This window comes from Lampris incognitus, chromosome 17 (assembly GCF_029633865.1).
Source record: "Lampris incognitus isolate fLamInc1 chromosome 17, fLamInc1.hap2, whole genome shotgun sequence".
Taxonomy (NCBI): Eukaryota; Metazoa; Chordata; class Actinopteri; order Lampriformes; family Lampridae; genus Lampris; species Lampris incognitus.
The window spans coordinates 43066289-43083398 of NC_079227.1; the positions used below are offsets into that span (position 1 = coordinate 43066289).

At 45.1% G+C, this 17110-nt stretch overlaps 1 protein-coding gene across 1 annotated transcript in view; it reads left to right on the forward strand.

Annotated features, from left to right (window-relative positions):
* ryr2a (ryanodine receptor 2a (cardiac)) overlaps positions 1-17110 on the forward strand; it is a 1161183-nt gene that overhangs the window by 150221 nt on the left and 993852 nt on the right. Inside the window, 3 exon segments of the mRNA XM_056296806.1 lie at positions 234-369; positions 6924-7019; positions 15966-16084. Coding sequence (XP_056152781.1) covers positions 234-369; positions 6924-7019; positions 15966-16084 — 351 coding nt within the window.

A 17110-nucleotide genomic window follows, 5' to 3' on the forward strand; every position in this document is an offset into this window, starting at 1 on the left:
CTTTCTGTAAACCTTTATCTCCCTCCCCCCTTTCTTTGCCTCCTTCCTTGCTCTTTCTCCCCAATTCTCCCTTCATCCTTTCCTTTTTCCATCTCCCTCCATATCCTCACCTCCTTCCCCCATTTCCCTTCCTGTTTTTCTCCCCATCCTTACCTTCCTCTATTTCTCTCCCTCTCCATCTTTGTACCCCTTTCCTGTCTTCCCTCTGTTCCTCCCTCCCCTTTTTTTTTCAGGGGATGATTGCCCTGGTGTTAGAGTGTATTGATCAGCTCCATGTGTACAGCAGTGCAGCACATTTTGCTGATGTTGCGGGAAGGGAGGCTGGGGAGGCCTGGAAGTCCATCCTGAACTCACTGTACCAGCTGCTAGGTAAGGATCTCTCTCTCTCTCTCTCTCTCTCTCTCTCTCTCTCTCTCTCTCTCTCTCTCTCTCTCTGTCTCTCTGTCTTTGTCTCTCTGTCTCTGTCTCTGTGAGTGAGGAGTAAGGGATATATCAAGTCATACATAAAAGCATGCATGAGCACAAAATGCAGACACACACACACATGTTAACAGTCCAGTGGGGGACAGGACTTATCCCTACACACACCACACACATACACACACCACACACTCTCACACATGGACTCATCCGTACACACACCACACGCCACACACACTCTCACACATGGAGTTAAACCAGTACTGATGTAGACACACAATCATTAAGAAAACACGAACCAACAGATACATGAAAAATAAACACAACTCATGCACTCGATTACAGACCTGGTGCTAGAGCAAGTTAATAGGTCATGGGACAGACCAGGGGGGTATTCCAGAAAGCGGGTTATGTAGATACTCTGAGTTTATGTACATGCTCTAGGTTGTGTACATACTCTGAGTTTTCACATAACCTGCTTTCTGGAATGCTAGAGCAAGTTAATAGGACGGACATTTGATGTTCATGAGGGGGCACACAAAATCACCACAGCAACTGCAAAATAGCAACAACAGCACCACTGCATGCACACTGCCACACTACACAGCACTTCAATGTTTTCGTAACTTTGTTGTTACTATTGTTGTAATAATAATAATAATAATAATAATCCATCAAAAAGACTTCTACCTCATTCTAACCCTAGGCTCAAGGAATGGGCCCGGTTATTATGTATTATTATGGCATGAAGTTAAAGGAAATTTGTATAATAATAATAATAATAATAATAGCCTCCAGCAAGCCCCTGCAAAATTTGCGGCATGGAAAACAAAAGGCACAAGCCATCCGGTCCTTGTATAACCAAAGTGAGAGCTGTGTCCGCATTCTCGGCACAAAGTCAAACACGTTTTCGGTGGGAGTCAGACTCCGCCAAGTTTGTCCCTTGTCTCCGATTCTGTTTGTGATATTCATGGACAGACAGGATCTCAAGGCATAGCAAAGCTGAGGAGTGTGTCCATTTTGGGAACCTCAGAATTGCATCTCTTCTCTTTGCAGATGATGTGGTTTTGTTGACTTCATCACATCACGACCTCCAGGGGGCACTGGGGTGGTCTGCAACTGAGTGTGAAATGGCTGGGGTGAGAGTCAGCACTTCCAAGTGTGAGACCATGGTTCTCTACCGGAAAATGGTGGATTGTTCCCTCCAGGTTGGGGATGAGTTGTTGCCTCAAGTGAAGGAGTTCGTGTATCTCGGAGGCTTGTTCACAAGTGAGGGTAGGATGGGGTGGGAGATTGACAGGTGGATTGGAAACAGAAACATGAACTCTGGAACCTGGAATGTGTGCAAACTGATGGATAGTGCAACCAGGGACAGACCAGAGAGAAGAACCACGATCCTCGCTAGAGAACTGAAGAGATGCCAGATTGACATACGTAGCTGCCCTTTCTGAAACCCGATGGGCAGACGAAGGACAACTGAAGGAGGAAAAGGGTGGCTACACTTTCTTCTGGAAAGGAAAAGCTGCTGATGAGCCCAGGATCAATGGCGTTGGATTTGCCATCAGGAACCACATCATCAGCCACCTGTCTAAACTTCCTGTGGGGGTCAGTGAATGTCTTTTGACTATCTGTCTGGTGCTTGGCAACAGTTGTGAGTGCCTAGTCCCCTACTTTAGACTCTGAAAAGGAAGTAAAAGAGACCTTCTATGCCTGCTTACATGAGACACTATTAAGAATCCCCAACGAGGATAAGATTATTCTCCTAGGAGACTTCAACGTCAGGGTCAGCCGAGATCAACACCACTGGAAGGGCACTATATGAAAGGAAGACATCGGAAACATCAAATGCAATGGAGTTCTGCTTCTTAACAAATGTGCTTAGTATGATCTTGCAATCAATAACACTCTGTTTTGCCAGAAGAAAAAGAATTACGGCATCTTGGAGACACCCCTGCTCCAAACAGTGGGATCTCTTTGACTATGTCATTGTACGAACCAGAGATCACTGTGACATGAACGTCATGAGGGCCATGATTGATGCAGTTGACTGCTGGATAAATCATCACCTTATCTGCTCCACGATGTCCATTAAAGTCAAGAGGAAGAGGAGGGTTAAAATGAAGCCGATCTTGCCAAAACTGAACCTTGAAAGCCTGAATGAAACTGCCACCTTCTTCAGGCCTCTCTTGGGGAAACCTTCCAGCAGAAATATCCTGATGACATTGAGAAGCACTGGAGCCTGCTCAAATTTACCATCCTTGACACATGCAAAACTGCCCTTGGGTACAAGTCCAGAAAATACCAGGACTAGTTTGATGAGAATGGCACAGAAATAGAACAGCTCATCTTCAAGAAAAGGGAAGCCTTTCATGCCTGGAAAAATTATGTAACCTGCAAGGCTAAAAGAGTGACTCACTCCAGAGTTGAGGCGGACATCCAGAGACAGGTGAGGCAGCTTAAGGCCTCTTGGTGGACCTCCGGCTTGGTCAGGTGTCCCTACAGACACAATTGGCCATGTCTGTGGGTGGGGAGCGGATGGGGGTATGTGTCCTGGTCACTGCACTAATGCCTCCTCTGGTCAGTTGGGGTGCCTGTTCGGGGGGGAGGGGGAACTGGAGGGAATAGTGTGATCCTTCCATGCCACCTGTCTCAGGAAAATAATCTTTGAAGACTGAGACCTAAAGACCCAAACAAAACTTCTGGTCTACAGAGATGTTGTTCTCCCCATCCTGCTGTATGGAACAGAATCATGGACCACCCACAGCAGGCACCTGAGAGCCCTGGAACAGTGCCACCAAAGATCTTTAAGAAAGATCCTGGGTATCAGCTGGAAGTACAGATGCACCAACATCGGCGTTCTGGAAGAAGCCAACATGACTAGCATCCCCACCAGAATAATGCAGCACCAACCCTGATGGACAGGTCATGTCATCTGCATGTCCAACATAGATCCTGAACTCCCAGCTGAAGGAAGGTCAGCGAGCTCCCTGCAGGCAAAAGAAATGTTTTAAGGACAATATTAAGACCGGTCTGAGGAAATTCAACATCACATTGAGCAACTGGGAACACATTGCACTGGAAAGGCACTTCTGGAAGAAATCCATGCAAGGAAGGAGCTGCACATCATGAAATGGAACTCCACTGTGCTGCAGTGAACCGACAGCACCGCAAGGAGAGAGAGAAAAATGCTCAACCACCACCAGCACCACTTTCCCCTGTCCACACTGCACCAAAGTTTGTGGATCGTGGATCAGCCTCTACAGCCATCCGAAGACCTCATAAGTAGACAACCCAATGGAGAAGACAGTCGTACTCACTTCGAGTGACTGGCGATGATGATGACCTGAAGAAACTATCCCTTATGAACATTCACTATAGTTTACATTCAAATATACATATTTGAATATAAGTACTTGGTACTTTAACCCTAACCCCCCCCCCCCACCAATATGAGAGTAACCAGAACCAAGAGAGCCACACTGTCTTGGACATCCCCAAGATTTACAAAATAAGCATCAGGTGTTAGGGAACCAGAGTAGTCTGATGAGAAGTGAGCTTCTGGAACAAACCATTTAAGGAAAAGAACCGAAAATCTGGAACTGATAGAACGCTACTGCAACAGCAAGCCCAGTGAGACAGCATATATATGAAATGTATGTGACAACTATGGAAGTGTAAAAGACCAACATCCACAGTGACTGAAAAACAGCTAGTTACTCTAAATTCAAACATAGTCAAGAGGAAGGTGTTATCACAAATGGAAATTGGGGGACTACAGAGAACATGTCAGCACCAGAATGATGAAGGAACTAACCTCAACCATACAGGAATGTAATTTTAGCAGAACACTCATGCCAGAGACCTTACACGGCACAGCTGCTGACATGAGAGTCAGTATTATGGACAAGGGAAGTACTGTCATCCTTCAGGTGAGGTTTTTTTAGGGTCAGTGAGAAACTAACCTCAGAGAGTAAACTAGCAGTTGATAATACAGCACTACTCACAATTCCCACTACCACCATAGCTGAAACAATTGAGCTGGTATATGCCACAGCAGTGGTGATCCTTGAGATGCTCAGCTACAGGGCCATGAAGACAAACAATTGGCCTTGCCCTCCTTGGAGACTAAGACTGGAAGCCAAGATAAAGACAACACGCAAAGAGATGAGTAAGCTGGCTCAGCTACAGAATAGTATAATGATCGAGGACAGACACTGGTTACTGAGGATGTATAATGGGATGACCATAGCTGAGGCTCTGGAGACTTCTGAAGAGAGACTTACAGCGTTAGCAGTAAGACATAGGATATACACCAGACAGGCAGAGGCCAAAAGAATCAATGAATTGTTCTCCAGAGAATCATCCAAAGTGTACTCCCAGCTGCAGTGCAAGAACAAGCCAAGCACAGACCCACCTGGAGCAGAAACTGAACAATGCTGGAAGAGCATATGGGAGAAAGAATCATCACAAAAGGCCAATGCCCAGTGGCTAATAGACCTAAAAGCAACCCACTGTGAACTCTCAGAACAGGAGCCAGTCACCATCACAGTTGCATAATGTCCAATGAGTCACAAAAATGAAGCAATGGATGGCACTGGGTCCTGACATGGTCCACACTTACTAGCTAAAGAAACTTACAGCACTGCATAACACCTAGCAGCACAGTTGAACCAGCTACTATGGTCATGAAAGACCCCCACCAGAGAACAGCGCCATCCAACTACTTAAGAATAACCTGTCTCTCCACAACATGTCAGGCACATCATAGGCACCAAGTTCAATGGATATATGAGTCAATGCATGAGCAGTTCAGAAGGGAATCGGAAACAACAGCAGAAGCTCAAGCACCAGCTACTGGTAGATAGAGCAGTCAATCAAGATTCCAAGACCCGGCAAACTAACCTTAGCACAACAACAAGAAAGCATACGACTCAGTGCCACACATAGATACTTGAATGATTGGCCCCATAAAAGATCAACAAGACACAAATAGTTCTTAACAGGAATTTAATGGGTCTGTGGGAAACATTTGAAGCAAACTCAAACACAGTCACACAAGTGATGTTCAAGTGAGGTATATCCTAAGGTGATGCACTATCCCCAGTACTGTTCTAGGTCTGAATCCTTTCTGCCAGATCATCATGAAGAGTGGATATGGATACAGGTTCAAGAATGGGACAACCATCAGCCCCCTCTTTTGTATAGATGACATCAAGCTGCATGCCAAGAATGAACGAGACATTGAGTCACTGATCCACCTTACCATGACCTACAGCAATGACATCAGAGTGTCATTCAGACTAGAGAAATGTGGTAGGATGGTCGCAATGTGAGGGAGGATTATAATGACTTAAGGGGCTGAACCACCAGAAGACCACATTGTAGACATACAGGACAGCTGCAAGTATCTGGGTGTTCCACAGTCACGTGGGAACCATGAGGAGGAGGCAAGCAGTAACATCCAAGTACTTCCTTAGAGTCAGCTCAATTGGAAGAACAAGCAAACCCAAGCCACATTGGAAGAACAAGCCAAACCCCTGCATGGGATGTACAACCAACAGACAGCAGAAAAGGCTGATGTTGAGAAATCCTACCAATAGCTGAAGGCTGTACTGAGGGACAGCACTGAGACACCAATCATTGTAGCACAAGAGCAGGCCTCCACACCAAGTCAATAGAAACAGTGGTCTTTCATATGACACAGGACCTAAGGTGCAGACTGAGTAAAGAGACCTTTGAGACAGTCCATCAATTAGTATCAGGGCGTACGATGCAAGCAGACACAGGATTCACTGAGTGACACAACCAAGTTCTAGGAATTGTGTACAGAAACACATGTGGCAAGTATGGACTGGACTCTCCCAAGTCCAAATGGGAGACACTGCAAAGGGTGGTTGAGAATGACAAAGCAAAGATCTGAGAGAGCTAAAATACAGGAAAAAAGACAGGGAGAAATGGAATGTGAGAAGAAATAAAAAGTGGGAGGACAGAAACAAAGTTAGAAGAGCAAGCAAGGGTTAAAATCACATAAAGAGACAAAGAGAAAGATGATGGACTAAAAGTAGGGGTAAATAATTGAATTTCTACTTCTGATGAATTTTTATTAGAAGGGGAAAGATGAATAGTGTTATCAAAGTCGTTTTTAGTTGATTTTCTGTAAACGTTTTATAAATGTTTGGTCTTATCTTATTAAATTATCTCATTATTATTATTATTATCTTATTATTATTATTATTATTATTTATTATTATTATAATTGTTATTATCTTATCATTATCTTATCATGTAGGACAGGTGAATCAGCCTTACTAAATTGTCCCTAGGTGTGAATGTGTCGGCCCTGTGATGGACTGGCGGTCTGTCCAGGGTGTCTCCCCGCCTGCTGTCCAATGACTGCTGGGATAGGCTCCAGCATCTCCGCGACCCAAATTCGGATAAGCGGCTTGGGTATGGATGGAAGAATAGTCTTATCATTCACCTTATTTATTCCTCTCCTCTTCCAGCGGCATTGATAAGGGGGAACCGGAAGAACTGTGCCCAGTTTTCTGGCTCGTTGGATTGGCTAATCAGCCGGCTGGAGAGACTGGAGGCCTCCTCTGGTAGGTAGCTTGTCTTGGTTTAGTGAATTAAGATGATATGTTCGGCTCAATTATGTTTTCTTGTCAGTTTTCAAACATTTTCTATGTAATGCGTAGTAACTTAATTTAAGTTGGATGCTTCTTATTGATGTCCACATAAGTAAAGCAAAGACTTTATTTTCTCACCTTGGGAGCTGAGCTGAAAATTCTGAAGGAACTCTTGATTAAAGAATTTTTTTCTTCAGGCAATCCAAATGGAGAACATTGCAATGTTGGTCTGTGTAGGGGGCCAGCAAAAATAGCATTCTCATCCTGATGCACAAACCTGCATTAAACAATATGTTTGAAACTGGCAGTGACTCAAATGACTCCCTGTAATGTGAAACAATTGTATGCCAGTTGTATTGAGAATCAACGCAGAAGTCTACAGTTTTCCTTAACCAGAGACAGGCTTTGCCTTCACCTTCATCAACTCATTCAGCCTGAAAATGGCACTCCATCCCATAAATCCATGCTCGCAACTCAGAAGTTTGAAAATGCAGTCTGGACTGAAGCTCACAGAGAGGACAGGAAGCGAGTGTGATAACATAGAAATATGAATGATGCTGGCAAGTTCTTAGGCTAGCATGTATTAGCAGACAACTGTGCACTTGACAGAAGAAGTAGTGCAACATTGTATCACTTCTGAACCTTGTCTAGAAGAAACAGTGCAGCATTTTATCACTTCTGAATCTTGACTAGAAGAAGTAGTGCAACATTGTATCACTTCTAAAACCTTTGTGAGCACTAATCGGTTCAAAAATGGATCAAAAGTGTGTTTGCTACTCTTTGGCGCCATGGAGACAGGAAGGGAGGGGTGAGCAGTGACATAGCTGTGTGTGTGTGTGTGTGTGTGTGTGTGTGTGTGTGTGTGTGTGTGTGTGTGTGTGGCACCACCATCTGCACTCCAGAGGTCAGAAAATCACTCAATGCAGGTTTAAAAGTAATCCAAGTTTTGGAATCTAGAAGTTAAATATTTTTATTTACATTTATCCTTACTTTTAAGTGTAAAATACAGGATACCTGTTCTCACACCTCCGAAGAAGTCCCCCCACCTCTTAAAAAATATTGCAAACAAATCCCTGATCACTTTGCAACAGACTACATGAGCTACAACTGTTTCCAGAGCATACTCAACACAGAGCTCTTCTTACAGCAACATGTTGGCCTGCTGTTAACCCATTCCTTCCTACACAAAATCAAAGTGGCTAGTAGCTCTTGGTCAAATCCAGTATTAGGGGGCGTCCGGGTAGCATAGCGGTCTATTCCGTTGCCTACCAACACGGGGCTCGCTGGTTCGAATCCCCGTGTTACCTCCGGCTTGGTCGGGCGTCCCTACAGACACAATTGGCTGTGTCTGCGAGTGGGAAGCAGATGTGGGTATGTGTTCTGCTTGCTGCACTAGCGCCTCCTCTGGTCGGTCGGGCTGCCTGCTCGGGGAGGGGGGAATAATGTGATCCTCACATGCACTACGTCTCCCTGGTGAAACTCCTCACTGTCAGGTGAAAAGAAGCAGCTGGTGACTCCACATGTATCGGGGGAGGCATGTGGTAGTCTGTAGCCCTCCCTGGATTAGCAGAGGGGGTGGAGCAGCGACCGGGATGGCTCGGGAGAGTGGAGTAGTTGGCCAAGTACAATTTGGGAGAAAAAGGGGGAACCCCCCCCAAAAAAAACAAAAAACCAAATTCAGGGAGAACATAAAACCATTCCCAGCCCCTGAATGCCAGTATAGCAGAAAACACAGGAAAACTCTACTTAGAGGGGATTTGAGTTGTATGTGGTGAAATGCAGCCAAGACTGAAAAATCAAAACTGAAAAAGAAGTATGTATATAATTTTTTGTTCAACATGAAGTTGAACCTAGTCTTCCACATTCTGAAAAGAGATGCTGGCAACCAAACATGTGAATGTGAAAATTGCCAGAGAGCATAAAGAAAATGACCAGAAGAAAGCTAAAGATCAGTTGTTTTTCAAGGCTGCTGCTTTTGATCTCACACTGGTCCCAAACGGTGGTTAGACAGGTTTGGTTGATGGTCCTAAATACTCCATGGAGTAATGTGAGTAGCCTCTATTACTCATCCAAATTTAGCATAAAGATGCTGAATGTGGAATGAGAAATGATGGACATGGATCATCAGAAATAAGTACTTGTGTGTTCAAATATCTCTCTGCACTTCCAGATGTCAATCACATAGCTCTGTACTCAAAACACTTGGTGGACAGGACGGTAATGTCGCTCTCAGCTCGATGTGCTTTTTCTCGATGTGCTTTTATGCTGTAAAATATTTACCATCACTGTGACTGACTACAACTACGTGGAGTCTGGTCAGATGGCATGTGACAGTGTCCATGCTGCCATTGAGACAACCACAAGAAGAGTTCCCATCACAATCCCAGAAATGTCCTACACCTTGCGAAATTTACCAAGAGAAGTAAGCCATATCATGTTCATTATCTGAAACTCAAGACTTCCCTGACTTCAAGATATTTTCAAGTCAGATCTTCCAAGGGAGCATAGAAGATGAAGATGGAGAAGTGGCTCAATGTCAGGAGATAAAATGGTTTCGCTGTGTCATAGAGGATCTGTAGGATCTTTCTGAACAATTGTTTAGAACAATGCAAGTGGGACACCAAGGAACCAGAGTTAACATCTACAACAAAAACCCACAGCAGATGTTCACAGGTCCTCCAGGAATCAAATACTCACAGCAGCTGTTCACAGGCCCTCTAGGAAGCAGTGCAGAGGAAAAATGGACTTGTGGACACTGTATAAAAATGGCAGCATCCCAGTTAGTTAGCTACAAATACGCTGACATGTTTGAAAATTGACTGATGTGATACATCTGATGTTTTTCAAATCTTTAAAGGTAGCAAATGAAGAACACAACACAAGTTGCAAGACACAGGAAAATAAGTGTTCACACATGTATTGAAACAGTCAAGATGAGTTGGGGATCAGAATGCACTTCATGAATGATAGTGTGGTGAACATGACCAGGAGTCATATGAAGGAGTGACAACACAGTTTCTTAAGCTAGGTGGGGAAATGGATGAACATGAAAACATGTGGCTAGGAAGAAGCTTGATTTGAGAGAACTTTGGAATGTGACAGCATCTACAATTAATTTGAGCAGCCATAAGACAATGACATATTAGAGTAAGACGCCTAAAAGAATACAGCTAACTAACTGGTGTTTGGCTGTTGCTCCATCTGTTGACTGCTCACACCCTGACACTGATTCTGTGTTGAAGTGCCTTAATAAAACTTGATGTTTCTAGGTATACTAGAAGCGCCTTAATAAAACTTGACGTTTTTAGGTATACTAGAAAACTTAGGTATACTAGAAAACTTAGCTATGCTAGAAAACTTAAAACCCCTTTCCCATATCTTCACAGCATGAAGATATGGGAAAGAGTAATAGAAGCTAGGTTAAGAGGAGAGGTGATGATCAGCGAGCAGCAGTATGGTTTCATGCCAGGAAAGAGCACCACAGATGTGATGTTTGCTTTGAGAATGTTGATGGAGAAGTGAAGAGAAGGCCAGAAGGAGTTACATTGTGTCTTTGTAGATTTAGAGAAAGCATATGACAGGGTGCTGAGAGAGGAGGTGTGGTATTGTATGAGGAAATCAGGCGTTGCAGAGAGGTATGTAGGAGTGGTGCAGGGTATGTATGAGGGCAATGTGACAATGGTGAGGTGTGCAGTTGGAATGACAGATGGGTTCAAGGTGGAGGTGGGATTACATCAAGGATTGACTCTGAGCCCTTTCTTGTTTGCAATGGTGATTGGACAGGTTGACGGACAAGATCAGACAGGAGTCTCTGTGGACGATGATGTGTGCAGATGACATCGTGATCTGTAGCGAGAGTAGGGTGCAGGTTGAGGAGAGCCTGGAGAGGTGGAGGTATGCACTGGACAGAAGAGGAATGAAAGTCAGCAGGAGCAAGATGGAATACCTATGCATGAATGAGAGGGAGGACAGCGGAATGGTGAGGATGCAAGGAGCAGAGGTGACAAAGGCATATGAGTTTAAATACTTGGGGTCAACTGTCCAAAGTAACGGGGAGTGCAGGAGAGAGGTGAAGAAGAGAGTGCAGGCAGGTTGGAGTGGGTGGAGAAGTGTCAGGAGTGATTTGCGACAGAAGGGTACCAGCAAGAGTTAAAGGGAAGGTTTACAAGATGGTTGTGAGACCAGCTATGTTATATGGTTTGGAGGCAGTGGTACTGATGAAAAGACAGGAGGAGGAAGTGGAGGTGGCAGAGTTGAAGATGCTAAGATTTTCATTGGGAGTGATGAGGAAGGACAGGAATAGGAATGATTATATTAGAGCAGTAGTGGGTCTGGCGAGGGGGCGGCGGCCCCAGGCCCCACAATGCTCAGGGGCCCACTGATGCTGTCATTAATTGATAAATTATATAATTTAAAAAAAATATATTTTTAACTATTTTTATTTTTAAATTCACATTTAATTTATGTACAAAAACGTAATTAAAAACATTTATGTAGGCCTATATTTCATATTATTCGTATGTTTTGAATTCACATTGCTTTACACAACCATTGCGTAGGCTACTATATCCGGTTGAACTGACATGACCCTGTGCTAGCTAACTGCGTTAACCGTCTGACTCTGAACTGTAAGTGAAAATGGATAAAAAACAGGAACCTGGCGCACAGAAGCGCAACGGGAGGGAAGCTCAGCAAAATGTACCGGCATCTGGTGCTCCCATTTCACATTTCTTCTCCCGTGCCTCCTCCGCATCCAAACGGGACGAGCATCTGACCGTTAATGCTGCTGCTAACGTTAGCGGTTTCCTGCTTGATGAAAATAATGGAGGACCCAAAAATCAGAAGCAGATATTCCCCCAAACCCCGTGGAGTTACTGGACGCTGCCGACACACGAATGGACGTTTTACAAGAGGGGGAAGGTGAACAGAACCAAAGGAACGAGGAGCGCTCCATCGGCGGCCCGGCGGCGGCCCGCCCATCAAGCGCCGCTAGGCTGTCACACGCCTGGCGCACAACGACCAACTCAGCTCGTTAGCATCCTGCCGCCTGGAGACTACTCGACCGACCCACGTCTTTTCAAAAATCAGCCACTCACCCCTGATGTAATCCGGGCCGTTATTCGACATGGTTCTCTCTCGTCAGCCTGGACTGAAAGACGGATTTGACCAGTTTGCTTATGAGCAGGAGCAGCGACGATTCACCCCGAGCTGACAGTACCAACGTCAGGTAGGACATTCTTCCATGCAGCGAGCTTGGCTAGTTTACCCGCCTGCTGCCCACCGCATGTGCTGCTGCCGCTGCCGCTGCTGCGGTTGGTTATTTGGAAATAAATCCAGTGACTCTGCGGGGAGAGTTTGGGCTGACCCAAATCTGGGTTTGTCGTTACAGAAAAGGAATAGAGAAGATTGATAAACATGAAAAATCAAAAGCCCACCGTGAGGCAGAACGAACATAGTGTAACTAACGTACACGAATAAGTAGACCCGTTAGCCAAGGTCGGGCCCTTTAGTCGACCGGTTAACGTTGTCGGCCGCGGTGCGGGAGATCCGAATTCGTGTCCCGGCTGTGACGGTCCGGCCGGGCAGCCCCCCGAATTCGCTACATTTTCGGGAAGGACCGTCACAGCCGGGACGCGAACTCGGATCTCCCGCACCGCGGGCAACAACGCTAACCAGTCGACTAAAGGGCCCAACCTGTTAGTCAAGGGCTAACGTATCTACTTTCTCACTTATTCGTGTACGTTACTCTACCCCCCTCCTTCGGGAAACGCTTCCGATGGCCTCACCGTCCTTCACGATCTCACCACCCCACTTCTGACACCAATGTAGCGAATTCAGGGGGCAACCCGGCCGGACCGTCACAGCCGGGACGCGAACTCGGATCTTCCGCACCGCGGGCGACAACGTTAATTTAATGACCAAGTATTGTATTAAAAAGGACAGTTGCAGAACTATTAAAAGCAGACCAGGTGGAGAAGAGCAGGAGAATCCTCCACAGGTTAGTTGATGTGACTCTGTTTCTGGCCCGACATGGTCTTGCATTTCGTGGCCACCGAGAGTACGCGGGTTTGGGAGCCCCGCATGCAAACGAAGGAAACTTTATAGAGCTACTGAAATTATTGGCCCAGTACGATTCGATTTTGGAAAATCACCTGAAATCACCAGCTGACAGCAAGGTGACATACATCTGCAACCACTCACAAAACGTACTTAGTGAGGCACTCGCCTGTGAGACCCTCAGTGCTAGTATACAAGAGGTCAAGACAGCTAAGTTCTATTCGGTTATCGGCGACTCGACCGTTGGTGTAGCAAGAATAGACCAGTTGTCTTTGTCACTGCGGTATGTCACAGAAAAGGACGACACACCAGAGCGCTTCGTGAAATTTGATGAATTGCCTGACAGCAGCGCTGAAGCGTTTTATAATATTGTAACGATCACGGATGAATAGGCTCGTAGCCCTTGGCTGATGGGTTGGACCCTTTAGTCGACTGGTTAACGTAGTCGCTTGCGGTGTGGGAACCACGGGTTCGCGTCCCGTGCTACCCCCCCCCCTCGAATTCGCTACAATATTGTAACGTGCATGGATAAGTAGACACGCTGTGGCCGCTTGTTGGTGAATTTGACCCTTTAGTTGAGCGGTTAGCGATGTCTCCTGCGGTGCGGGCGATACGGGTTCGCTTCCCGGCCGCGGCAGTTCCTGTGGTTGCGCTGTCCCCCGAATTCTCTACTGTATTTTGATTGGCGAGCTCAATGGTCTTGGGCTTAATGTCACTTTTTTGAGAGGCCAGGCCTATGACAGTGCACGAAATATGTCTGGGCACATTTTGGGGCTGCAAGCCAGAGTTACAGAAAACTAGCATTCTACCTACATTGTTGCACACACAACTTGAATTTGATATTACTGGATGCTGCGTGTTCCTCCAACAGTGCAAAACTATTTTTCGGCACTCTTCAGAGCCTTTATTGTTTTTTGACCTCAAGCCTCCCAAGGTTTAGGATATTAGAAGAGGAACAAGACAATACGAAATTAAACAGAACAGCTCTTACTCTTAAAACCCTGTCGGACACCAGGTGGGCCTCGAGGAAACAGGCTATGGAGGCCGTTATTCAGTCTCCCTGCAACTCTGAAGGCACTGGACAGAATCCAGCATCACAGCCATACATCACCGAAAGCAGCATCCGAGGCACAAGACCTTCTCTCAAAAATGAGCTCTTTCGAATAAAGGTAATGCTCCTGTTTTGGAATAACATGTTAAAAAAGACACACATTTTGTCTCACTACTTACAGAAAGATTATATAGATACAAACACGGCTGTTGAGCTAATCGACACTTGCGTAGCTCAGATAAGGGAACTACGGACAGATGAAGCCTTTGTTTGATGCCATAGTGGCACAGCGAAACAGATGGCAGAGGAGAGCAACGAGACCGCGGAGTTTCAAGAAGAAAGTGCCCGAAAGAAGAAACGATATTTTGAGGAAAACGCAGAGGATGAGCCAATCCAAGACACAAGAGGTCGCTTTAAGACTGAATTATATCCTGGTTATTTCTTTGGAGAAATTCAAGACTACATTTGCAGACTTTAGACAGGTCGCCTCACTTGTTTCCGTGCTCGACCCCAAACGCTATTTGCTTCCTGGTGCAGGAAAAAAAAAAGATGCAGGCTCTCACAAGGTTTTACTGTGGTGATGTATCTGATCCAGATGGAGCAGTCGACGAGTTTCTCTCCCTTCGCACCATGTACTCGGAGTTGCCCATGGCCCTTGACACGGATGCAGTCCTACCTTTTCTCATTTCCAATGCATACCCGCAACTTACAATACTCCGCAGAATATGCAAGACAATCCCTGTTACCAGTGCCAGTGCTGAAAGGAGTTTCAGCCGACTAAAACTCATCAAGCATTATAAAACTCATCAAGGGTTGTAAAACTGATCAAGCGTTGTAAAACTCACCAAGAGTTATTTACGTTCGTGCATGAACAAGGCCTGACTCTCCAACCTAACTCTCCTCTGCACTCAACGGGATATCGAGATCGACAGAGTTTGGCAGGTTTGCCCATATGAAAGACAGAAAAATGAAACTTTTATACTAAACAACAATAAAAAACTGGACATTAACTTGTATGTAGTTCATTGTTTGGAGTTAATGGATGACTTTTTATAAACGCTTTGGAGTTTAACCAGCTATGGGCAGCCCGCTTGGTGAATAAAGGTTTTGTTTGCATTTCGCAGCGTGTGAGAGAAAAGAGAGACTGAAGTTTGGTGTTGTCAATATGCCGCCTCAGTGCTGTGCTCTGTCTGTCTGGCTGCCTAATTTTCGCATTGGGGACTATTGTAATTAATGCTGTTGTAATTAATGTTTTAAATGATGGCTGTGCGCGTGCAGTGTGTGGTGATGTGAACGTGTGCTCTCCTTGGTACTGAAGTGAAGGCTGTCAGAACCATGCATTTTGTTTGTTTACGTAGGCTGTTGTATCCGAGGCCAGGTGGATCGAGATGTGAGGCAGATTACCGTGTTATGCCTTAGGTTGGCAACGAGGTGGCTTTGTCTTTCTTAAAAGAGTCATGACTAGTGAAACATGTTGACTGATGGCTTGGACTTTGGACATGTGTGGAGGAGAGATGCTGGGTATATTGGGAGAAGGATGCTGAATATGGAGCTGCCAGGGAAGAGGAAAAGAGGAAGGCCAAAGAGGAGGGTTATGGATGTGGTGAGGGAGGGCATGCAGGTGGCTGGTGTGACAGAGGAAGATGGAGAGGACAGGAAGAGATTGAAACGGATGATCCGCTGTGGCGCCCCCTAATGAATAAACTTGCCTGAATAAAACTTGATGTTTTTAGGTGTACTAGAAGTGCCTTAATAAAACTTGATGTTTTTAGGTGTACTAGAAGTGCCTGAATAAAACTTGCTGATTTTAGGTATACTAGAAGTGCTTCATTGTGTCCTGGTGGAGAGTCCTGAAGCTCTTAACCTTATTAAAGAGGGACACATCAAATCCATCATATCTCTGCTGGATAAACATGGACGCAACTACAAGGTACAGGCAACCATTATTTTCTCAACTACCTCCTTATCTGCTTATTTCTTTCACCTTCTTTCCTTCTTACTGTGTTACATGTTGATGCTGTGCTCTCTCTCTCTCTCTCTCTCTCTCTCTCTCTCTCTCTCTCTCTCTCTCTCTCTATATATATATATATACATATGTACATATGTACCTATATACTTACCACAAAAAGTAAGGAAATGTGTGTTTGGTAGATTATTTCTTTGTTGTAAAAATGCTTCTTGGCAATAAATCTTATACCGTTGGAAAGCCTGTTTATTTCTCTTTTAAATGGCGCCACATTTGTAAGGAACATGCCTTTGTGGGATGAGCAGCAGAGCTGAGTATGTGGGTTGGGCCAATGAAAAATTTGCCAAATCTTCTCTGCCAATGCCAAACAGTTTATTTTGCTGCTGCTATTGACTCTTGTTTTGAGCTTCTGGTACCCCAGGTGCTGACAATCAGGTGCCTGATATAAGACTTATTGCCAAGAAGCACTGTTACAACAAAGAAATAATCTACCAAACATACATTTCCTTACTTTTTGTGCTAAGTTTATATAGTATGTGTGTGGCTGATTGATATGTACGTATACTGATCAGCCAAAACATTAAAACCACCCGCTTCATACTGTGTAGTTCTCCCTCGTGCCACCAAAACAGCCCTGACCCATCGAGGCATGGACTCCACAAGACCTCTAAATGTGTCCTGTGGTATCCGGCACCAAAACATTAGCAGCAGATCCTTTAAGTCCTGTAAGTTGGGAGGTGGGGCCTCCATAGATTGGGCTTGTGTTTCCAGCACGTCCCACAGATGCTCAATCAGATTGAGGTCATGGGAATTAGGAGGCCAAGGCAGCACCTTGAACTATTCGTCATGTTCCTCAAACAATTCCTGAACAATTTTTGCAGTGTGGTAAGGCACATTATCTTGTTGAGAGAGACCACTGCCATCAGGGAATACTGTTGTCATGAAGGAGTGTACTTGGTCAGCAACAATGTGTCGCTAGGTGGTACATGT